At 40.1% G+C, this 24,531-nt stretch overlaps 2 protein-coding genes across 7 annotated transcripts in view; one reads left to right on the forward strand and one right to left on the reverse strand.

The window, feature by feature from the left end:
- The window catches only part of ZNF106 (zinc finger protein 106), a 43,956-nt gene extending 25,540 nt beyond the window's left edge, over nucleotides 1-18,416 (forward strand). For 2 of the 4 annotated variants that reach the window (XM_063331556.1, XM_063331557.1), the window contains exons 11-22: nucleotides 2,974-3,754; nucleotides 4,150-4,205; nucleotides 4,690-4,835; nucleotides 5,146-5,280; nucleotides 6,185-6,301; nucleotides 7,141-7,332; nucleotides 8,443-8,505; nucleotides 9,760-9,879; nucleotides 10,338-10,409; nucleotides 11,899-11,970; nucleotides 12,612-12,758; nucleotides 13,822-18,416. In XM_063331556.1, the coding sequence (XP_063187626.1) occupies nucleotides 2,974-3,754; nucleotides 4,150-4,205; nucleotides 4,690-4,835; nucleotides 5,146-5,280; nucleotides 6,185-6,301; nucleotides 7,141-7,332; nucleotides 8,443-8,505; nucleotides 9,760-9,879; nucleotides 10,338-10,409; nucleotides 11,899-11,970; nucleotides 12,612-12,758; nucleotides 13,822-13,878 (1,958 nt within the window). In that variant the 3' untranslated portion in view covers nucleotides 13,879-18,416. Of the gene's footprint in view, nucleotides 1-2,973; nucleotides 3,755-4,149; nucleotides 4,206-4,479; nucleotides 4,584-4,689; nucleotides 4,836-5,145; nucleotides 5,281-6,184; nucleotides 6,302-7,140; nucleotides 7,333-8,442; nucleotides 8,506-9,759; nucleotides 9,880-10,337; nucleotides 10,410-11,898; nucleotides 11,971-12,611; nucleotides 12,759-13,821 lie in introns of those variants that run through there. The other 2 variants (XM_063331558.1, XR_010070666.1) reach the window with 2 other exon arrangements.
- A 1,077-nt stretch (nucleotides 18,417-19,493) lies between these two features.
- Nucleotides 19,494-24,531, reverse strand: part of CAPN3 (calpain 3) — a 32,484-nt gene continuing 27,446 nt past the window's right edge. For all 3 annotated transcript variants that reach the window (XM_063331564.1, XM_063331565.1, XM_063331562.1), the window contains 4 exons: nucleotides 24,006-24,084; nucleotides 22,339-22,455; nucleotides 21,111-21,169; nucleotides 19,494-20,468 (listed from right to left, as the gene is read on the reverse strand). In XM_063331564.1, coding sequence (XP_063187634.1) covers nucleotides 20,442-20,468; nucleotides 21,111-21,169; nucleotides 22,339-22,455; nucleotides 24,006-24,084 — 282 coding nt within the window. In that variant the 3' untranslated portion in view covers nucleotides 19,494-20,441. The remainder of the gene's footprint in view (nucleotides 20,469-21,110; nucleotides 21,170-22,338; nucleotides 22,456-24,005; nucleotides 24,085-24,531) is intronic.

Consider the following 24,531-nt stretch of genomic DNA (forward strand, 5'->3'; position numbering starts at 1 on the left):
GGGAGGGTTGCCAATGAAGGTGTATGTTCACTTTTGTCTGGAGGAGAAAATGATGAATTAACCGAACTACTGATGTGAGAGCTACTGCTTCAGAAAAATGAGATCTTTATGGTCGTAGCTGAAACTGCTAACTATTTAGACAGTTTGAAACCCCTAAAACTCATGTTCTGTGGTCAAAGGCTTAAATGCTTTTGGTACTTTCCACTACGAATTGCTACTGTGACTGAAGGTACTAACTGAAGATTACAAGCTCAATTATCCTTTACTTTCCTAAGAGCCTGGGAAGTCACGCAGGGTGATTCTAATGACAGTTGTTTGTCTGCCATAATTGTCATTTACCCAAACCCTTAACTTAGATAATTTGAGGTAAAGGTTCATAAGTAAGATCCTTGTTAAAGGTAAATATAGCCAATTTTATAGACAATTTTTTTTCCTTCAACTGAAGTGGAAAATACTATTGGAAAAAGCCATGCTGTCCTACTTCCATAAGCGTGTTTTTTTTCTCAAGCACAAGGGAATTGTTGGCTGAATTGAAGCTTAGACCTGTAAATACAAGAATTTGAAGGGTCTTTTTACCTTTTTGCAGTTTGCTTCAGATGTAGAATTCTGTATAAATAGCGCTTTTTGTGCTTTTTTTAGTCACCATTGCTTTTCCTGTATTCCACTGTGTTACGTTACAGTAATATAGTAGTGTGAATTTTACTTCATCTCTCTTTGGAGGATTTGACAAGGATTATGAAGCTCTAGGGGTGTACACTAAAGCAAACACCATTCCCCCGAGTTTAAGGAATGAACTTTTGTGTTTGTTTGCATTGTTAAGACTTAGCTTGTAGGAAGCCACTACCTTTCCCTCTCTTTCCCATTTGTATTGGCCATTCTGTTATGTTCAAACATCAATGAAGAGAGGTGTCATTTGTCATTTTTCTTTAATGTTAGAGTTGGATAATTCAGAATAAAGATTTAGTGATAACTAGCTGCAGTGGCATAGCTTACAGAATCTTCAGACTTTATTGATGTCTGTGCAGGCATGACAGAAGCTGAGGAGCTTTTTTAGTTTTCTCTCATAAAGATGAACATTCAATCTATAACTGTATTTCTCACTTAAATAATTGCATTAAAATGTTATCATCACACTAGCATATTTTTCAGTTTCCTACAAACTTATTTTTGACATACTAAAAGCAAGAATGTTCTTCTGATGTTTGTTTGTCAAACTAATGTGGTTTTCATAATGATCAATTTCTATATGTGCTACATTTAAAATGAGTGTCTACCATCAAATGAATTTGGTCATTTGTGGTCAAAATAAGCATTTACCATCAGGTGAATTCTGTAATTTGGGGGAGAGGCATTCTCTCTGAGGGCAGCCTGTCTGCTTTCTGGGGATTGAACATGGGGAAAGGCTTGTCAGCTTCCCGAGGAGGTCAGCTCAGCCTTGCTTTGAAGGAGCTGACTGCATTTGGTTTCCCCTAACTAACAGCATCTCTTCCACCCGCGGAACTGAGATTCTGTTTCTTGCACTACCATGGTGATTTCATGATTCCTTTTATAACATCTGTAGTACTCCAAGGCCTGAGAATTAGTAACTTTTGGTTTTAGAAATTTCAATTTAAGTTGCCCCTTACTGTTGTTTTTCTGTTTTAAGTGACCACGTTGTTTCCTTCCCCCTTTCTGTGGGAAATGAGGGACGTGTGATGTTAGAGGTGTATTCATAATTTAAGGGTTTGTGTTCCTTCTCCCTCATACAATTCAACACAGTAACTGTTTAAACCTCATCTAAGCATTTGTTTCTTCTGCATAGAGGGTTTTCTAACCCTCTGTGTATGCACTGTGTATGTAGCTGTGTATGACAGTTATGGGTTAGGGGGAAAAACAGCTTTCCATTCATTTACTTTAAATATGATATACCCTACACTGTCAGCATGGTTCTAGTTTTATCTTGGAACTTTCCACCTGAGGAAGGTGTGGGGTGAGATGTTCACATTTAATCTGGCTCTAGTGGTACCAGCTGGCTACCTGGTACTAGTGGATCTAGTACGGTGGATGCTCAATTCTGAAGGATCATATTTGTACTGTCCAACAGCTTTGTCTAAGCATTGCTGGTTTTGAAGAGACTGAAGCAGGGAAGTGTTTCAAATACATCCAGCTTCCCATTTGTGTTGAGGGATCCCACCCAATAAATGCAGTGAACTTGAAACATCCTGTTCTGGATTATAGTTATTGCAAATGCAACTGGGGAATTTTAGGGTGTGGGAAACACGGCTGTGAGATGCTGCCTATGCTCTTAGCCTGTCTCCGTTGAGAGATTGGCTTAATTTGTTCATATTAGCTTCAAATTAAAATGACAGGGAGAGTGTGTTTGCCTCATCACTTAATCTACCACGGATGAACTAAAAAACTTACCCTGATGGCTTACAGTGCTGCCATTCCTAGGGCAGAAGGTACAATGCTGCAGAATGGGTTGTGCAGGACTCATCTACTTTGAGTTAGGTCCAAGTAACTTGGTAGAAGTAACTAACACAGGTGGGTTAAGTGCAGGGTCTTCAAACTGTGTCACTTAGCAGCTGAGATGTATTAGGCATGCATTGCTTAATACCAATCCTACAGTAATGGTGACAGCTGGTAAGGGAGCACACTGTGAAGGCTGGTGGCATCTTAAGCTGACGGTGTAGGACTCACAAAAGGTTGTTTGTGAGAACTTTAAAGTCATGAAGTCAGCCAGGAATTTTAATGGTGTGCCCTATTCCTTTGCTTCTGAGTACACAGGTAAACATTTTATTCCCCGGCTATGTTTTTTAAAGGCTGCATAGCTGACTGAAATAGCAGATCTGCATGTGCACATGGCTTTCAACGTGTATGTATGTGTACTTTATATGCACAATTAAGTATAAACAAAAAAATGCAGGGAAAGCAATTTTGCGTAAATATTTATTGCTGTACAGATTGAGTGTAACACTAGTCTCTTTTCTTCAGAAGAGACCAACCAGAAAACTCCAGTGTATCCAGTTGTCTCTGCAACCATATCCCTATCAGAGCTGGCAGCTTGTTTCCACCGCACTAATCAAGATGTTCACAAGCCTGTTGCAGACGGGGGAAAGGGTGGACTTCCTGAGAACCTTTCTCCTCATTCACTGTCTGTCTTCAGCAAGAGAGATGCAAATGATACAATGACTGAAAGCTTTTTACTGGATCAGTGTAGCACCTCTCTTCCGAAGCATTCAGTCCTTCTAGAAATGCCAATGGATAAAACCCCCAAACTGTCAGCAGAACCATCTGAGCAACGGACGGTAACCACTGTAGTCCCAGCAGAAAAAGGAAACAGGAGGAGGAGAAAGTTAAGGAAGAAGAAGACTCTGAGGGCAGCCCACGTGCCAGAGAACAGTGACACAGAACAGGATATAATTGACTGTAAGCCTGTCCGGAAAGTCAAGGGTGGAAAGGTTCCTAAAGGAGAAAAAGTTACTACATCCACTCCTCCAAGACAGGAGAATGGAGCTACTGCTCAAACAACAAGAAACAAAGATGAGAATGACAGTGATGCTTCTCTGGAACTAGTGGAAGTTCCAGCGCCCCAGTGTGAGGTTGTTGACATTGGTTCATCAGAGTCGGGAGACGAGAAACCAGACAGTCCATCAAAGAGAGATTCATGCAGCTCTGTGGATCAAGCAGTTCTAGAGGCATCTTGCTCTGGTTATGATGAAGTGAGCTCTACCAGTGAGATTGGCACAAATTATAGGAATGATGGGAAAACAAGGTGAGATTATTGTAGCTCTCTAAAGTAAAAGCATTAAACAATATTCATGAGAGGCCTAGGCCTCTCTTTTTCTTTTTTTTTCTTTTTTTTTTCTATTCAGAAAGTCTTACAACATGAGTAACTTTTAATTTCATTCAGGAGTGAAATGAGAGGGAAAATAAAAATTGAATTTGCTTTTTTGGTCCAGCAACTGAATGTGTCTTATTACCTACTAATTTCTCTAAAGCAAGAACAAGGCTGCCCTCCAAGGAAAGTTTGTTTTTGAGCTTATCTGTTACAGCCTATTTTCTACTAAATGCCGAGTCTTGTATTCTGGAGTATTACTTACACCAGTATTTTGTCTGAAAATGAACATGCAAAGTATAGTCTCACTACTCTTTATTTCTGTGTTACAGGATGGCTGAGACGCAGACTTCCATATCATCGCTAAGAGGATCAAAGAACTCATCAGGTATCTTTTAAGCTTTTCTTCTGATACTTTGTGTATAGTATCTTGCAGGACTTGTAAGTCTCGATTAGGCTGCTTCCAGAGGGGAATTTTGCCCTGCAAGGTAAAAACCTGCACTGAAAACTGAAGTGGGAAGTGATGCATATTCACTTGCGTCATCCTTCATTGAATGCTTTGTGCCTTGAACCCTCCACATCCTCCTGCCCCCTCCCACACGAACACAGTCTCCATAGAGTTGTAGGACAAACAATAATACAATCCTTTTTCTATTTTAAAGATCTTTCTGGACTTAACATCGTATAAAGGTCTTTCTGGCATTTTGTATTGCCTTCTGCCACGTACAGGCTCCAGCTGGGACCTACAATGAAATCTGACTTTAAGGTGCTGAGCTCACAAAATAGTTCTGCTGTTTGGTGATACAAACAACAGTAGCGTGTTTGCTTGAGTGTGTTCACATAATCAAAGTACCTGTGTCTCTGTCCTACAGAAGTGTCTTCGGAGCCAGGTGAGGATGAAGAACCTACAGAGGGAAACTTTGAGGGACACCTAGCTGCAGTGAATGCTATTCAGATTTTTGGGAATTTGTTGTATACCTGCTCAGCAGACAAAACTGTTTGTGCCTACAATCTGGTTGTAAGTAAGGTTGTGGGAATGTTGTTACATTAATTGTAGTCATGAGGTTGCAGTTGTGTTTTTGTGAAGCCTTGCTATGTAGTTAAGGGAGCAGCTACTTTTTCAAGAGCTTAATTTTTTTCTTCTATTCTTTCCTTCAAACCTCTCTTCTCCCCCTCCCCAACCCGTTCTCCCTACAAGACGGGTAGGGGGAGATAGACTGCTGCATGTGCCCTACTTTTTTTAGCTGTCCTACCTGACTTTGTCTCTCGGATTCTGTGCCTGACATTATGGGCCTTTATGTTGACAGACCCTATGCTTTCCTTTTTAGAGCAGGAAGTGTGTGGCCATCTTTGAAGGACATACCTCAAAAGTGAACTGCCTCCTGGTCACTCAGACAAATGGGAAGAATGCTGCACTCTACACTGGCTCAAGCGACCACACTATCAACTGTTACAATATCAAGGTACTCAAACTCTGTGTTGGTTAACATGTACTCATTTTTTATGGGAGTGTTTCTTTGCAAATATAAATTTAAAAAGCCTTTTAAACCCATATAAGCTGGACATGAGCCCCACTTTATACATCATTAGAGTAGAACAGGAAAAAAAACCCAACCAAATAGCAAACCATGAAGTGATTTACTACCCTAATCTTTTGACTAGCTTGTCAGCAGAGTTTTTGCCAGAACAGCATGACAGGATACTGAATGTTGGGAACACCAAAGTGCAGGATGCTTGTCTGGCCATGAGCATTCTATTTGTCTTGCTGTATTTGTAACTACGTTGCTTATGGAAGGCACTGCTCTCTTTGTGGAGCAGCTATAGAGGAGCAGGTATTATTCTGAGGGTAGATGGAAGAGCAGACTGAGACTTCCTGAAGCTGGACTTCTAAGGATAAATGATAGGAAGGCTTGTCTAATCTGTGGCTTGGTGGACTAGAAAGCAAATACCTGCTTCAAGGGGCAAAGTACTAGAGGTTTTTGACTCAGGCTGAGGATTCATGGCACTTCCCTTTGGGGAACTTCATGGGGATTCCTCAAACTCAAGCATGTAACGGGGTGGTTTTCATATCTATAGATATATATAGTCTGTAGTCTAAATGTCTGTATAGATTAGAGGTTGTGGCAAGAATAAAGCTTTTAGGGTTATGACTGGTTGCTGAAATACAGTCAAGTCTCAAAGATGGGAGGGAGCTGATTAAAACCAGTGTCAAACTGCCATGTGACACCAGACTTTCAGATGTTTTTCTCCAGCTCTGTTGGTTTGAAAAATGCAAGTTGTAGGTAGAAATCATCATTCACTTCAGGCTTTTTTCCCTAAATTGTTTTCAGTTAATGAAAATCTTTAAATACTTCCTTTTGTTGCCAGACCAGAGAATGCATGGTACAGTTTAAATTGGAAGATCGAGTGCTCTGTTTACACAGCAGATGGCGGATCCTTTATGCAGGCCTTGCAAATGGCACTGTGGTTACTTTCAGCATAAAGGTTAGTTTGTTTAAATATTGGCACCTAAAAGCCTGTTGTGATGCTCTTTCTCTCCACTTTGTGTTTCTTTCTGTTCTTTCTCTTGAGTAGCAAGTGTATTTGTAATTTAAGTATTTTGGTATAAATGGTCACTGGTGGCCCCTTTTGGTTAGTGCATGAAGCTGTCCCATCTCCCCTTCCCTCCGGTTACCTTTCTCTTAATTGCTGTATTGTTGTCACCTTTTTCCTTAAGGTTCCACCTGACCTATCAGTCATGCGTGTGAGTTTTTTGACACAGTCGATTGTTCGTGAATCCTCCTTTCCTGCCTATCAAAATAATGGGAGAGATTTTAATGTGTTGCTGGTTTTGCTTGCTTCATTTGCAGTTATAGAAGAGACTCATTCGCACTGTTTTCTGGCAAAGAGGCTTAATCAGCAGTTCCCGTGATATTTAAAAGTGAATAAAAATCATGATTTAAAGAAATTATTTTTCTGATTATTCTTTTCATGGATCCTAGACTAATTTCTCAAATTTATCCTTACAAATTTACTCTGTTTTGCGTTTTTCTCATAATGCTATTTCCTCTCATTTTTCTAACTCAGAAGGAGGATTTACTGGACCTTTGCTAAATAATGAAATATTTTTTAAAATTTAAAAAAAAGAGAATCAAATCCCAACATAAAGAGTTATTTCCTTGATTTGGAAACTTAGTTGTTAAGATTCAACTCTTACCGCTACTTGAATGGCATGTTACTAAACTGAAATCAGATCCTATAACAACACAGAAAGGAGTTGGTGGTCTAGTCAGTGTCATAGCAAAGTTTTAATTCTTAAAAACCACTTTTTCTTCCCCCAACAGAACAACAAGCAGGTTGATACCTTTGAATGCCATGGCCCTAGAGCAGTGAGCTGTCTAGCTACAGCTCAGGAAGGAGCACGCAAGTTATTGGTAGTGGGCTCCTATGACTGCACCATCAGCGTGCGAGATGCGCGGAATGGGCTGCTTCTCAGAACCCTGGAAGGTCACAGCAAGACTATACTCTGCATGAAGGCAAGTGTCTCTGAAAATACGTTTTTGACAAAGAATACTTAAAATGGTGCATTTTTTCTTCTTCTTCCTCATCTAATAGTGAGCAGATTGTGGTAGGAAACAGAGGATTTCTCTACTTTAAAGGATAAAAGCTGAGTAATTTGGTAGGAAAATTGTCTCTGACTGGCTGACATATCCCATGTTCCCAGCAAAACTGTTGTGGGTGTGTTATGTAGGAAGCATGTTTATTTCATGTTGTTAGAAGATTCAGGGAATCTTGAAATGTGAGTTTGCCAACAGAGGGAAAGTTGGGGAAAAGATGAAGCTAACGTTCGTATACCCACATCGTACAAATCTCAGAGGAAACTGGAAAAAATGTAACTCTAGAGAAGTATTCTTTTTTAATAGAAAAATCACTATCACTTATTTAGAGGTTTCTGGGTCCTGAGATTACAAGGTGGAACATATGCTTGCCTGACTGCTTTGCTGTGACCACTATCATGTAACAGATAGGGGGTGAATTCCATAAATTGTCGCTTTAGATCTTATGGTGCAGTGGCACAGCCTTTTTTGCTCGGTTGGCTATCCTAGTCCTGTTTGTGTGGCAGCATACTGTGGCCCCTTCTTGATCCATGATGTATCTGTTGAGCTTCCTTTCTAGATTAGGACTTATCAGGAGCACCATCTTTCTCACGTGACCAGAATATAAGTGCACAGTACATCTAATGTTTCCAGGAAACAGTGGGCTTTGCTGTGCATGTGCAGAGCAGCATTCTGCCTTCAATTTGCTTGGTCGCTGAGCTGCTGCTGAGCTGTCCCTGAGAATAGTCTGTAGGTAGGATGAGTTAGCCTGGTGGGCTGCAAGTTAACAGCTTCTAATGGCAATTGTGAAGCATCAAAAGTCAACATTAGGATAGCATAGTACATTTTCTAGCTCTTATGTAAAGAACTCCGTGCGTGCTTTTTTTTCATACTCTCTATTGATTTTAAGACTGTCAAATTTAGGAAATATTACAGTACAACTTTAAACACAACAGTGTCTTAATGTTTTGCTTACCCATTTCTGTGTCTGTTACAAAAATAAAACTGTTCTTTGGTGTTTTCTTTTTGATTTTTTTTTTCTTTGGTAAGGTTGTAAATGATCTGGTATTCAGTGGCTCCAGTGATCAGTCCGTCCATGCCCACAACATTCATGTAAGTCTCATATATATAAAGTTGGAATGACTTTTACTGTTACGGCAGTGAATTCCTTTACTATAATGTCAGTTTTTCCAGAATTTTTCACTGGCTGGTTGGGCAGAATAGCTTCCAGAAAAGGAATTCATATGATTTTGTTAACGTGACTATGCATTATAGCTAACTAAGGAGGGATGCAGGGGATTAAATACCTTGGGAAACATAAACATGCTGACTCTTTTAATATGGTATGCAGTGCCTTTTTATCTGGGGATCTTGCTTTTGCAAATATTACCCTAAATGTGCTGATAATGTGGAAAGGGTTCAGAGGAAAGCCATGTGAGATATTCTGTGGGGGAAGATTTCTTTATTACAGAAAAAACTTGAGGAACACAAACAGCATTCCAAACCAGCTAGTTCAAAAGCTGTTATACTGTTGTGAATGGTTTTTCTCTAGCCCTGCTCACCGATCCTTGTGGCTACATAAAATACTGCTAGTAGTAATAGTGCAGTACTAATAGCAGGATTGGGGGGCAAATGTAACTAATGATGGAAAGAGGAGAAGTAGACACTTTTCATAGTGATCTATATTTCTATTCTACTGGAATGGCTCTATGTTAACATGGGTAAAGAAAAGGATAGAATCATAGAATTGTTAGGGTTGGAAGGGACCTTAAAGATCATCTAGTTCCAACCCCCCTGCCATGGCCAGGGACACCTCCCACTAGATCAGGTTGCTCAGAGCCCCATCCAGCCTGGCCTTAAAAACTTCCAGGGATCGGGCTTCCACCACCTCTCTGGGCAACCTGTTCCAGTGTCTCACCACCCTCATGGTGAAGAACTTCTTCCTAACGTCCAGTCTGAATCAACCCATTTCTAGTTTTAATCCATTCCCTCTAGTCCTACCATTACCCGACATCCTAAAAAGTCCCTTCACCAGCTTCCTTGTAGGCCCCCTTAAGATACTGGTAGGCCACTATAAGGTCTCCTAGGAGCCTTCTTTTCTCCAGACTGAACAACCTCAACTCTCTCAGCCTCTCCTCATAGGAGAGGTAGTATTTGATGGTAATCTAGTGCCTTCATAGGAAATGGAAGTCTAATAAAGCGTGTTTTCATTTTTTGAGTTGTGAGCATTGAAGCTAGCTACCCTATCTAGGTTAGATAAAACTGTTTTGTTGTTTAAAAAAAAACAAAAAAACAAAACAAAAACAAAAAAAAACAAACAAAAAAACCCCCCAAAGACCTCTTTGCCTTTGCTTTTTCTTGACGCAGACTGGAGAGCTTGTACGGATCTATAAAGGCCATAACCATGCAGTCACAGTTGTGAACATTCTTGGGAAAGTGATGGTGACAGCATGTCTGGATAAGTTTGTTCGTGTTTATGAACTACAGGTAAGAAATTAGATGGTTACCTAATATGTATTAATTAATGATTCTGAAGTCAAATAGAAGTCATCTTTGTGCTTACTGGTCTCTGGCCCATCTCTCTCTTTGCTGTCACTCAGAATATATAGTTGTCTCACCAACCAAAATACGTGGGTTTTAAAGAACGTAACCTCAAACGTGTTTTCAGAACCTGGGTTATCCTAAGAAAATGACAGCTCAGAAAAGTGGGGAAATGTTAGTTTTGTCTGCTTGGAAGAGGAAGTCCTTAGTTGGACAGAAAGACTCACAGAAGTAATGTAAGCAAAAGTGAGCCTTCATGGTACCTATGAAGTTTGGAGTCTACCAGGGGAGTTTAGTTGCTACCCAGGAAACTGCTCTTGGAAGCATTGTCATTTGCATGTCTGTGAAAAATGACTATTAACTGCCATGCTATTAAACGTCTGTCTGTTTCTCTTTCTTTCAAGTCACACGACCGCTTGCAAGTCTATGGAGGCCACACAGATATGATCATGTGTATGACCATCCATAAGAGCATGGTAACTTCCTTCTTTTCACTGGTCTCAAAGAGAAGGTTGTAATTTCCACAAGCACATACAAGATAGTTTGAATTTTTCAGATAATGAAATCAGCCTGCTGACTGACTAAGACAGAGGAACTTGGAAATGTCAGCCAAAAACATCAAGTTGCTGTAACAGCTTTGTATTTATGTAATATTATTGTCTGGGGCAAAATTACCTTTTAGCTTTATTGTAGTCCTAAAACAATAGTTTTGTTTACAGTGATGATTGCAATGAAGAGTCTAGAAATAGTAAAATACTCCCTTTTTTCAAGTATAAATCCAGTTTGAATTTTACTCAAGACAGTCACGCAGATACTAGACTGTGCGTGAAGTTTTTCTCTAGCAACCTTTGATAGAATCTCAACAAAGGTGTGCAGTTGATTTAGGTGCACAGATTTCTTCACAGATCTGCCCTGCAGGATAGGTTTCAGAATCATTTTTGTAAAATAGTCATTAAAAACACTTTTTTGTCTGCACGTGTAGGAATTTGTATGCAAACTTTCTTTCAGATTGTAAAATAAGAGGTACAGACGTATAGTGATGTCTGTAATAACAGAAGAATCAAGTGTAACAGAACTGATCTCCTACTAATTGTAATACATGCTGCCCAAGCTTCACTGCTCGTTTGAGCGAGCTGGAGAGCAAAGTGCATTCAGGCTTTGTGCTTACGCTCTGAAGCTTGAACTGCCTCCAGCAATAGTCTGTTTTGGGCATTCTCAAATCAAAGAAGTGTTCAAATGGGAAGCTTAGTGTGGAGTGAAAGATTATAATTTTCTATAGTAGTCCTTACTAAGGTATAGTCTTTTACGCAAAGCAGATTGGCTGTTATATCCTAGTGATGAATTTCCAAGAGACAAAAAGACTTGAAGAAAGGTATCAAATGAAATCTTCAGCTTGCAGATTTTCATTATTATGTGAGGACTTTTTTTAATAATGAATGTTCTTTGCGGAATTGCGAGTGTCTGACATCCTTTTCTTTCCAAAAGACGATTGTCTGTAGAGCATTTGCCTAACAAAAGTGTTTTTTAAGATGTCACTTTGCCTAACTTCTCAGGATCTGCATCAGTCTTCTCTTTCTGAAATTTTGATGTTCTTCCTCACCCTTCCTCTGCATCCGTTTTTGATATACATGTAACTGGTTAAGTCCTGGAAATGTATTCAACTTAACATTTAGGCTGAAATTTTTTTTTTTCCACTTTAGTGGATAGTAGCATCATGTTTCAAAGTTTTCTGAACTTCTGCACACATGACAGTATGAACAATAGAAGTTATGGAAACATTTCTTATTCATTAGTAGGTTTTTGTAAGCTATGAATGCAAACCTTAAAAGAATTAGCTTAGACCTGTTTTTTAAATTTGAAGCCTTGCATGTTGGTATCTTATTGTCGTTCACCTGATATACTCTACACTGAAGGCTCCTTCAAAATTATTCCCAGCTTGCTTATCCATAAATGTTTCTTTTACAGATCTACACTGGATGCTATGATGGCAGTGTCAGAGCTGTGAGGCTTAATCTGATGCAGAATTATCGTTGCTGGGTAACGAGCAAAATGATTTTAGCCTTCCTTTGTTATAGTTTTTAGACTTATCTTCTGGGGATGGTCACTTCTCAGTCTTGGATAGCTTGATCTTTAAGTTTTTATACTTCGATAATATTTTTTAACTGTATACGTACATTTTAAATGTAAATATATATCTCTAGTTCCCTTTTTCATGGTCTTTAGTATGTGTATATGCTTTGGGGCAAGTCAGTAGTCATCTTCATCTTCAATGATTTTTTTTTCCTGGCAATTTTTAGAAAGTGACATTTAACTGTTTAAAACCAAAAGCTTCAGCTGAGCGATGTACAAAAGCGGATTTACTCCGCTAAATAAGTTTAATTACATTCCCAATGACTCTGTCTCAGGTTAGCTTAAATCTTTTAAAGGCTTAGTGCCCCTCTTCTTCCTGCCATTCTTGCTGATGGTCTAGGCTTGGCTAGAGGCAGGAAAAATCTCTTTAAAGTGGAAATTAAAGGAATAGAGACCACTGAGAATGGAAATGGGATAAGAAGGTTAAAAAGTGACAGGAGGTGGCATGCATGTGAGCAGTCTTGGTAGAATATTGTTAAGTTGCACAAATAAAGGCATTAGCTGAAGTTCTTTTTCCCTGGCTTATTCTGCCATGTTTTTTCTGCCAGTGGCATGGATGTTCACTGATCTTTGGAGTTGTGGACCATCTAAAACAACACTTGCTAACTGACCACACCAACCCAAATTTTCAGACCCTAAAATGTCGTTGGAAGAACTGTGATGCTTTCTTTACTTCCAGGAAAGGTTCCAAGCAGGTGCGTGGTTGAACTAACATGGTTGTATTTGGTAGTATAAAGTACATACTATAACCCCAGTCGTGGGATTTGAATCCTGTTTCTCTTTAAAATGGTTAAATTCTTCTAGTCTTAACAGGCTTAACTGCTTACAGTTACAGTCATACAAGGCTAACAGGGTTCAGCCTGTGACAGATGAAGAGTGCAGCTAAATATGATAGCTTGAGATATGGTCTATCCAAAACAGTTTGGTCCTAAAATATTACATGGAAATGGTAAAGTTCTTGAAATAAAAAAAAAAAAAAAAAGAAAAACAAACCAAAAAGAAACCTCTGGTAACTATACTCAAGATGTTATTAAGTTTTTCTAGGAAAAATTTATTTTTAAGATGAACAAACGTCAGTCTTGAAAGAGATTTTAATCTTCTTAATTTTTATCCATCACTACCCGCCTTCATTGTTGTGGATGTTGACGCTGTTTAGTTTTCACACAGGATTGGTTTTGCTAATGATCTTTAAATAAGTATAATGCATACATTTATGAATAAATGTTACTGCAGATGAGGAAAAAAAAATTAAGAAAGCAGAAGAGTTAGATGCCAGTTGGATTAAGTGATGTGGAAAGGGTTGGGGGATGGGTGGAAGGTGGGCTGTTACCTGTAAACTGATTGGCAAAATCCACGGTTTACTGCTTGGCAATATAAACTGCCTTCCTGTTGAATGCTTTCCAAAATATGTAATGGAAGGAGGTTTCTGTGAGAATGAAGAAACAGAAGTAGAATCCTTATTTTCTCTTTAAGCACTGGCTTTGGATATCATGTGTTTATTTGATACGCCCTTCCAGTCGGAAAGGAAGCTGGTTTTTATTTGCCTTAAATCATGTGGTATGTGAGACACTTTCTATGTGTGATTTAATAGTTTGGCATTGATTTTTTATTTTTTTATTTTTTTAAAAATTTTTAGAAGCTTTAAGCCAAAAAGTGTCTATTATCCAGAATGTCACTTTCACTGAGATGTCAAGAATCTTCTGCAAAGTTTTTGGTGACGATGATTATTAACATCTGACTTCTCTGGTTCTTTTCTAGGATGCTGTAGGACACATTGAAAGACATGCTGAGGATGACAGCAGGATTGACTCATGAAGCTTTTCACCTCCCACATTGGGAAGTAATTTTATATGCCAGAATTATTCCAAATAACATCAGTTTCTTACTCCAGTCTTTCCTCTTTCTTTTCCCACTTGGAATGCAAAAATGGAGTGGGGCTGAAATGCCTTGCTACAGAGACTGCGGATTGTGTTGCACTCTGTAGAAATAAGGATGGTCAATTAAGACTTGGCCCAAATGGCAGATTCTTGCAAGTTTTTAATTCATTGACAGCTAAGAATATTCCCTCCTCTTGTCTGCCTTGGGCTTTTTTGTTGTTTTGGGGTTTGTTTTTTTGTTGTTGTGTTTTTTGTTTTTTTTTTTTTTAAGAACCGTAGTTGAGAGTCTTTGGGAAATCCAGAGGGGTGTTGAGGACTTAAATTACAATAGGCGCTGGTGTTTGCAAACTCAGCTTGAAATGTGTTAAGTGTCTTAAGACATGTCTGTTTTTATGTTGCATCCAATTTTTTTAGCTGATTTTAATAAAATTCTGCAAACCAGAATATCACAAATTCTAACAGTGTAACCTGAATATCCCATGTACATTTTGACTTTCTTCATAAAAAAAAAAAGGTATTTTATGAGGAACTGGAATAAATTAATTTTTTTAGTGTTGATTGTAACTTATTTTTTATTCCTTGTGTAAAAGTTGCTCTAACTGGCACAATATATACAGTGATATACTGCCCTAAATACTATACCTCCTGAGATATTTTGTTTATTTAAAGAAAAGCAGTTGTTTCTTGAGAGGTATGCCAGTAGCAGCAAAACAACCACAACAGTGGCTCCACTGATGTGTTTTGCAGTCTTAGTCTTTTTAAATACAGGTCCTTATGTACAGGAAAGAAGTAAGTGGTGTCGGCTTTTGTTTTAATTAAATACCAGCATAACCACTGCTATCTTGATACAACGCCATAGTCGGATTCCTGGTTTTAATGGGAATCTTCGTGACTGAGCTTTGCAGTCCTGTGTTTTCGTGGCACAGCAAACTAAGAAATGCAAAGGTACTGCCTAAGTGCATCAGCTTAGGTACTGTTTTGTTTCTGTTGTGAACTGGCTTAATTGGCTTGGGCTGTATTAGGTTCACAAAGACTCAACTGGAAAGAATGGAGCAGGGTTTTAAAGGATTTTGAAGTCTAAAGTTCTCAAGCAGAAGGTGAGGATACAAAATGCACGTTGCACGTAGAAGTCTTGTTTCTACTAATGCATGGAAGGTACCACAGAGAAGCCAGTGCAGAGGGGGGAGACTCTTTCTACTTGTCAGGGTTCCTCTGCAGGTGTCCCTTGGGGCAGAAAACTTTACCATTAAGTTCAGTGAAATGCACTACTTGCATTTGTGATCCTCTCACCCCTAATAACACTCATTTAGCAAAGAGCTCTCTTAAACAATGAGACTAATCTAGCAAGGAGCTTTGTGTTCACTTTTGCTTAACTTGCTGCTCAGGATAAAAAAAGCAGAGGTTTCCTTAAACCGTAACAGAAAGTAAAAACAGCCCAGTGTCAAAACTGAGCTGCTTATAAATGAATCCAGTGCTCTTCAAACAAATTGAATGTACTGTTTTTACTGGACATCTCTTTCACCACTACTTTGAGGCTTGGTATGCCAACCATAGACCAAATAAGTTTTATAGCCTCATTCTTTGACTCTAAAGAAGCCTTTCTAGGCCAAGAAAATGACTGAGGAAAGCCCATGAATGTTCCACTGCCATCAAATCAAGGAACTTCAGGGCCTTCTCTGAAGCACGCTCTTTTTGTATTGTCTTAGCAGACGAGTATAATTTCTCTGTAATTGCTTGACGTTGATGATTTTTTTTGTGAGAGACAGGAGTAAAATAGGAATGAGGTGCAGTAGCATCCTACTTCAAACTCATGGGAATCTCTGAGGTTCCAATGCTTTTGTGGTGATTTGTTTGGGTTTTTTTATTAAGCTCTTTGTAGACAGGAAAAAAAACACAGTATGTGGCTCAGACCCCAGGTGAGTTTGAGGGTGTTTTTGTTTTGGTTGTTGGGGTGTATTTTTGTGGTTTTGGTTTTTCTTTTGCCTTTCTTTCTGTGGTCTGTGGATGAAGCAATTCAAGAGAGAATCAAGTTCAGGGAAATCTCTGAATAGTGTAAATGTTTTCTGTGCAGGCCGTATTGCCCTAGAGCCTCTGAGAGTATCTGGGTTTTTTTCATGACTTGAAAGCAGAATACTGGGTAATACTTAAAGCATTTCCAATGATGTTCATCCAGTGATGTTCAGGAGTTTTTCTGAGTGGTTTTTTTTTTTTTTTGAACCACAAAAGTGTAAGTGTGGCATAAACAGTGCGAACATCTCAAGCTGTCCTTCATTGACTGTGCTTGAAGTGAAGGTGTGGAGGTGTGTGTCCTGAGGACAAGCATGTGGTGTGATTGTAGCATTCTGAAAAATGGTGCATAAGAGTAGACTTTGTTACTTTGTCCTTGTGATTCTTCATGTTCTTTCAGCTGATTTTGGGAATGTGTAAAGATCTTTCCCACTAGGTGTTGCAGCAAACACAGTTATTACATTGTATTTGCATTCCTAATTGCTTGTTGGGTTTATCTTTTCTAGTTGGTGGAAGCGGACTTCCTTCTCGTGTAGTCTGTGATATTTTCTTATCTGTCCTTGAAAACAGTCCTCCTGAAGAATCTGGGCTTCTGAAATCCAGTTTTAGCTTTAGCAGTGGTGTCTTTTTCTACTTTGTAGGTAATTCCAGATATACTGTAAGATTCTTAAAATGGATAAGAGGCAGGAAGATAGCAGAGCTGCTCGAGTGTTTATAAAAATTTTGCTCCATAAGTTAAAAAAAAAATTTAGAAATTGCTTAGGGGTTCAGAATAAAATGCTGTGCTGTTTTGTCCTGAGGATATCTTAAAAGGATTTGCTATGAAGTTGTTGTGCAGCTGTGGAAATCGCGAGGCTTCTCTGGAGTCCTGTTGGGGAGGTTTCCTACTTGTTCAGCTGGACTTTGGTGCAGCTTTTCCTATTGGCTCTTCGCTTCTTCCGGAGGCAATTGCAGAAGAGAGATGCCAAACTAAGTTATTGGTTTCCTAGCCATTAATGAGATCCTCTCCAGTCTTGCAACTTGGGGGTTTTTTTCCTGATATACCTCTGGGCGAAGAGTGTAATAACTTTGTAAGGCAGGCTGTTCGTGGAATTCAGTGGATTAATATTTTTGAAAAGCAGTACTGCACATCTGAAGCCTGTTTCAGGACTATTTTTGTTTTCAGTTTGTTTTCTATGCAAGTAAGAACTTGTGGGTGGAAGAGTGCGTAGAGTGAGGGTTTATTTTGGGGTTAGCTGTGTTTATTTTATTAGTCCAGTGTTAAATAATGAGCTCTGGTCTTGCTATATGGCTGACTTCATATGGCAGGCTCTTTGGGGGGCAAGTCACCATTTTCCTCTTAGCAGGACTGCCATTGTGCCTGTTAAGCTATGAGTCTCCTCAGCAGAGAGAGAGTGCTCAGAGACACTGTACACTTTTCTAATAAAGAGTGGGCCAGACGCTACTGCAACCAGTTATATCATTCTTTTCAAAAGGGTGCCATAGGCATACCAAGGCCCGCCCGAGCTCCAAAAGGAGGGTGAGTAGCATAAAACGATCACTTGAAATTCACATACGCCACAAAACTTAACCTTCCCCAGCCCCAGTAGCCTCACATGTATTGGTCTATACTCGTTGCTCCTTTTTTTTCTTCAAAACACAAGGAAAAATAACAGCTAACTGGCAGTGCAAAATACTCTGTGGCCTAATGCTGCTGCTTCTGTACGTGGGAGGAGACGGAGGGAAAACTGCTGCATCTGTTGGTATCGAAGATGCATTAAATATCCCAGCTTCTGCTTGCCTTGGGTCACTTACTTGTGAATTGCAGACTTTATATGTATTATCAGCGCATGAGCTGACACCTGCAAAATAGCAGGAGTTTGGCTGTGCAGTGTGTTTGAAGTAGTGCAGTTCTTAATGCACGTTTTCAAACTGTGCAATAATGCTAGATCAAGGTAAACGATAACCGAAAACTCCTGATAAACTCTAGGTTCCCAGAAACAAAAGTGTGGTGTTGAGAAAATATTTTTCCCTTTTTTTGAATTAAAACACAGGTACAGGTGAATTTGGGTTTTGAGGCTTGTGTGGTACTATCATTCAAACAGTGTAAGTTGTCCAGAGTTGCAGAATATGTAAGGAAGGATAAGAAAACGGTTTCAGCTACTGTTTGTGAAATATTTCATAGCGAAAGTAAAGAGCAAACTGTGTAGGTATATATTCTGTTATATGCGCCTGCCAGCTTCTCTAATTTCATTTTGCTGTAAGTGTTAAACAGTCTTTTTGAAGAATGGAAGTGGAATAAAACAACATGATTGAATATTTAATAATTTAAGCTGTGTAGAACATGTGCACAGATTGACCTTGGTTTTCTTCCTTCACTTTGGTACAAAGCTGTGAGCATAATAACAAAACTTTACACAGCAAAAGAAGAAAAAAAGAAGGAAAAAAAAAAAAACAAAAAGAAAAAAAATAAAAGTTCTTTATATTGTTGTGGTTTGTCAGTCTCATTCTTTGTTTTGAATGGAATGATTCTTTCACAGGATTCAGTAGAACTTCACCTTGTTCCGGATTTTTTTCCTTTAAGAGGGCTGGATAAAACCAGACAGGCCGCTTTGAAGCTCCAGCACTGGCAGGGCAAGTTTTTGCTCCCAATGTGCAGGAATCTCAGACCTAGTCATTCGGCAGGGAAAATAGAAACTGTCCACCCAGCTGGTGCCACCAAGATGATGTATTGACTTCCTTTCTGCATGGCCTGTTGCAAAGGGAAGGTCTCTAGACCTCACCAGAACCTTAAGGACCAGTTTTGAGTTGCCAATCAAAAATCCCGATTTTGATCTTTTGACTGATAGATTTTGTTTTTCTCTGAACACCCAAACCAAGAGCATCTCTGCCATATTTTTCTATGGAAAATAATCGCTTAGTGGAGAGAACACATGGCTGGAATGCAGGGTTCCTACTGTTCCAGTCATCTCAAAAGCTTGATTTGGGTTAAAACAGAAGTTGAATTTAAAGGAGAATAAATCTTCCTTACATAAACTCTAGTATTTTCTTACTCCTTCAGAGTAAGTTATAATGCCGGACAACATTGAGAACTGTATAGTCAAAGGTTTTCTGTTTCATAGTGACCTTTCAGTTAAATGTGCCACTTATCAGAATACCTTTCAGTGGATGCTAGGATTTGTTTTTACAATTTTGCTTTACAGTAGTGGATTGCTTTGTTACTTCTCACCAGTGCAGAACTAAGTAGAAGGTTCTCCTGATGAAGTCTGGTCTCTTCACACCCCCTCTTCCACATTTTGTTTTTCCTTCCATTTTTATATTGATCAGCAATTCACCAGTTCTGAAAAGCTGTCATCCTTAAAGCTGGTAATGATGGAGCTCCCACACTCAAATGCGTTTTTATTTTTAAAGCGTTCAAGGAGCAAACCGGCAAGTGTTTGAGATACTAAGCTGATTGCGTGCTTGCCATAAACTCCAAAAGCGGCTGTATATTCAGAATGACAGAAGCATTCTCAGTGTTTCATCCTCCTCTGTTCTTTCAAAATAAAAACAAAAAACATCCCTAAATATTAGGCCAAAACCCAGTTGATTTTATTTTTGGTTCAATTGAACTAATTGTACCTACACATTTTAATAATCTTCCCAAAGTGGTCATGCTAACATAGTGTCCGATTCTGCTGCAAGTCACTTCGTACAATAAAGAAATACAGAATACTGTCAGGAAATAGGATCGGGGCGGGTGGGGTGAAGTATGTGTGTAGAGATGTATATTTCTATGTATATACAGAGGTTTTCTGTCTCGAAGGGCAAACGACTTTCTCAATGTTACAGAGAATGCAGAAACATTTAAAATGTCCAATATGTAACTAAGATACTAGGGGGGTCCTAGACCAAGCTGTGCCTGGGTATTGCAGTCTGTTTTGCCATACTTCCACGTTTCTAGCATAGCCGAGAACCAACTTGCACAGCCACATCTATAACAACGTAACTGACTGGGATGCATAATATTAACATAACATAGCACAATCTCATGTGAAATATTCAGTCAACATTACGAAGAGGCTGAAATGATAGTATCAAAAGCAGGACAAAGAGCTAATGGGTAATTACAAGGTGGTAGTAAACACCTCTGACTTTCACAGTTCAAGTACAGTTACGGTTTTGCCTGACTTGAGGGAATACTTTTCCAGTCGTCAGCATAAGCAAAATAACGATGTATGCTCCATGTCTTCACCACACATAAAAAGCTTAATTCAGTCATCAATAAATTAATCCTTGTTGCCTGAAGGAAAATGTCAGGAAGTTATAAAAGTAGTTACAGAATATGCTCACTAATCTGCCTACTGAAGTACGGTTGTCTTTTTCCAAGGGATTCATCCCATTCGCTGTTTATCTCAGCAGGTGAAGCATTTAATTAGGAAGTGCTCTTGTTTGCACTTGGGGATGAATGGAGCTAGTTACTCAAAACAGATGTCTTGAGCATTTTCTTGATGAAGGTGGGCACTGGCTCCGGTGTTATGCGTACATTGTGAGCTGCAGCCACTGGAAGAAGAGTTAGAATTAAATGATGAAAGACGTTGGCGTCCTCCAAGAAATTGTATTGAGACACCACTGTCTGCAGCTGGAAGGCAGCTGCTTGCTGATACTTAGTATGAAGCCTACTGCCAATGGGGAACTTTGTCTGAGGCTTCTTGCTCCTATTCCTCCTTCCCTTGCAGCAAGAGAAGGGGTTTTTTTTTGTGGTCTCCCTAGCAGGAGACATGCTTTTAAGTTGAAACTTTCTAAGTCTTCTTAATAAGATTTATAAAAAGGTAAAGAACTATGTTAAACCCCATTATCAGTTGATGCCTTTAAACCAAAGTATGTTTGATTTAAATTGCCTCATAAGAAAAAACAAAAAGATTTTTTGAAGCACTTTAAAGATGGTCTGAAGAGTCCGCAGCTGTGCCTATCAGCACCAACTGGTGTCTTACAGAGAGGCTGTTGCTGGCAGATCATGGGTACAGGTATTTTCTGTGTAAAATACGTAGCAAGATTTTTAGGAGGTTTTGTGGACTCTTACCACTTGGATGACAATTTCAGACCAACTCTTACAGGCTCCCTTGAGAACGTGTGCAATGAATAATACAAATAAAATTTAATATTGTGACTTTGTGTTAGAAATACTGGCATAAACCAGTTTACCTCCAGAACATTGAGCTTAATGATGCCATCTCCATCTTTATCAAAGGCGTGGAATGCTCCTAAAGCAAGGAAACAAAAGCATATAGAGTAGATTAAATTACTGTGTGTGTAAAGAAGATCCCAAATGGCAAACCAAATTGTGCTGCTGCTGTATTGTGCAAACTTCTGCAGATATTTACTTAGGCGGTCAGCAAGAATATCTGCTATGCTTTTCCTTATCTGGCTGGATTGATGGGCCGAGGCCAATGGTATGAGGTTCAACAAGGCCAGGTTCTGGGTCCTGCACTTGTGTCACAACAACCCCATGCAGCGCTACAGGATTGGGGCGGAGTGGCTCGAAAGCAGCCCGGCAGAAAAGGACCTGGGGGTGTTGGTCGACTGCCGGCTGAATATGAGCCAGCAGTGTGCCCAGGTGGCCAAGAAGGCCAACAACATCCTGGCCTGTATCAGGAACAGTGTGGTGAGTAGGACTAGGGAAGTGATCGTCCCCTGTACTCGGCACTGGTGAGGCCCCACCTCAAATACTGTGTCCAGTTTTGGGCCCCTCACCACAAAAAAGACATTGAAGTTCTGGAGCGGGTCCAGAGAAGGGCAACAAAGCTGGTGAGGGGTCTGGAGAACAAGTCTCATGAGGAACGACTGAGGGAGCTGGGGCTGTTTAGCCTGGAGAAAAACAGGCTGAGGGGAGACCTTGTCGCTCTCTACAACTACCTGAAAGGAGGTTGTAGTGAGGTGGGGGTCGGTCTCTGTTCCCAAGTAACAGGCGATAGGACAAGAGGAAACAGCCTCAAGTTGCGCCGGGGAGGTTTAGGATGGATATTAGGAAAAATTTCTTCACAGAAAGGGTTATCAAGCATTGGATCAGGCTGCCCAGGGAAGTGGTGGAATCACCATCCTTGGAAGTATTTGAAAGAGGGATAGACGTAGTGCTTAAGGGACATGGTTTAGTGTTGGTTTGGGGATTCTATCAGTGTTAGGTTGATGGTTGGACTCAATGATCTTAAAGGTCCCGCCCAACCTAGATGATTCTATGATGCTATTCTATAATACAAAGAGAAACGCAATGGTTTATTTTCTTTTGTGTTTGTATAGGATGGCTGTCATATTTTAGATTCCCTAAGCGCATAAATTATTAAAACTATATGCAGTCTGTAGTGTTTTAGGTACAACAGTGTGTTTCGGGGGCAAGGCGGGGACGCAGCGCAGTAAAACCGGGGCAGCCACTCACTGAACATGGCGTCCAGGCGCACGAAGCAGCAGATGAAGCTGTCAAAGTCGATGTTCATGTTCTTGTCGGCGTAGCGCATGGTGATGATGTCGTAGAGCTGGTTGTTCAGCCGGAACCCTGCAGAGGACCAGAAACGGGGCACAGCTGGGCTGCGGCTGGGGGGAAGCGCTGGGGCTGGTCAGGCCTCCAGGAGAGGTTTGGCCATAAGCGCTTCCCGGGCCCAGCTGAGGAAGCTGCGGCTGCTGAACGTAAGGAAGTAAAGCTATAAAGAGCTTCCCTCTGTCCGGCTGCTTTCTTAAAACACGATTAACGTTTTGAAATTACGATTTGGGAGGGCTGATAGCACATAAGTTACCACATGCTCTCAGTATGAAGAAGAGAGGCCTACACCAAAGATTTTGCAGCTTAGCTGAGCCTGGTGAGAGCAGAGCAACAAAAACAGGGTTACAGAAGCATAAGAGGAAGTTGCTGTGAAAACACAATTACAAAACGGTCAAAAAATAGATGAGGTAATTCCTCGGCGTGGCGTTGCCAACCTGTGGCCCTGACTGCTGCAGCTTCGCAAAGGGTCTGTTGTGGTTTGGGTGCTGGTGGTTCTTGGCTAAATGCAAGGTCAGGTACAGCCTACATGCTGTAAGACTGAGACATTTTTATTGCAACATGTGTTCTTAGTTCTAAAGTCAGGGCAGGAGATATTTCTTTTTTTTTTTTTTTTTTTTTTTTTTACATTGACAGCTTCCCAATGACCCATATTTCTACTGTAGCAGGAGTCCAAATCCAGGTGTAGGTTTGTCCTTAACAAAGGATCAAATCACTGAGGTTTTCTATTGTACAAGATAGCCATCTCTCTCTGTTCCTTGATGAACTGGTAACTGATGTGCCAAAATACTACTGAAGACAAAATGTCACTGAAATCATCACATTGAGCTTTACAGTGATGCTGCAGATTTTCTGATTAAAGAATCAGAATCAGAATTAAAGAATCAGAAAATCTCCCTTAGAGAAGCAGCAGCTGATAAAGACACTTGCTGGGGGAGGCCTGCTGTCCAGGGAAAGAAGGTGCTTGAGATGAGAAGCAAGAAAAGTTAAAAGCCTCTCTTTGCAGGACAAGTTTCATTAACCGCAGCTTTTGCAAAAATACTTTCTTCTTGCTGTGCAGGTAGAAGAGGAGACTGAGCCCACAGTGGCTTAGTGCCACTACGAAACACCTGTGGGACTCTAGAAATGTCCATGCAATTGCCTCTGATGCAAACTTGGACATTAACCTGCTCTGCCTCGGTTTCAGTGCCCGTACACTTGGGTTGCAGGTTTTCTGCTGTTCATTGATTGTTACTTACACAAGCATAAAGAATCCACAGCTTAAATGAAATCAAATATCTTCAGGGCTCCCTGGTCCCCGTGAAGAGTGGGACCCCGAGTACGAGATCCTTAAGACAGCAGAGCCTCATTCATTGGAAAGTTTAAAGAGCTGAAGAGATCTGTTTGATTGGCAAGAGATACAAGACTTGCCCTTCGGTTATTTGAGAAGCTCTGTTGGGGAAAAAAGGATTTTTTAATTTCTGTAGGGTCTCTTTAAAAGGCTGCACTGCATTCCTGATTTCACCTGTGATAGATCAATGAGAATAAGGTTTCTTTGTCTGTTGGGCATTGAACACTGGGAGAAGTACCTGCATCATTGACTGCATTGCGCATCTCGTAGCTGTTAATGGTTCCCGAATGATCTGTGTCATAGCGCTTGAAAATTTTCTGGAAAAACAAAAAAAATAAATACACAACAGAAATAAAAGCTTGTACTTCTGTTGGATGTACCCATTGAGTGGGTATGGGATGTGTACCTCAGGCTCTTGGAGGCTTTGCCGTTTGCCTTACATTGCTGCTGCTGGGCAGTCTGTATTGTTCCTACAGAGCTCCTCTCAGTCACACAGTAAAATAATTTAGATCCAGCAAAAAGCTCTCCCCTAGAGACTCTCCTTGTTTGACTTGAGTTTATGCTGTTAATCCTCTCTCTTGATTGCCCTAATTAAGCTATTTGTGAGCCCTTAATCTAGTTCCCATTACCCTCCTCCTCCAATTTGTATGCCTCTGTGCTATTCTCATGGGGGAGATTCTTACCATGAGTGCTGGAGCTTCAGAGATTCAGGCTATTTGCTTAGGCTGTGAGTAGGACAAGGAGAGACATTCCTTTTCCTTTTA

Source organism: Chroicocephalus ridibundus, chromosome 4 (genome assembly GCF_963924245.1).
Source record: "Chroicocephalus ridibundus chromosome 4, bChrRid1.1, whole genome shotgun sequence".
Taxonomy (NCBI): domain Eukaryota; kingdom Metazoa; phylum Chordata; class Aves; order Charadriiformes; family Laridae; genus Chroicocephalus; species Chroicocephalus ridibundus.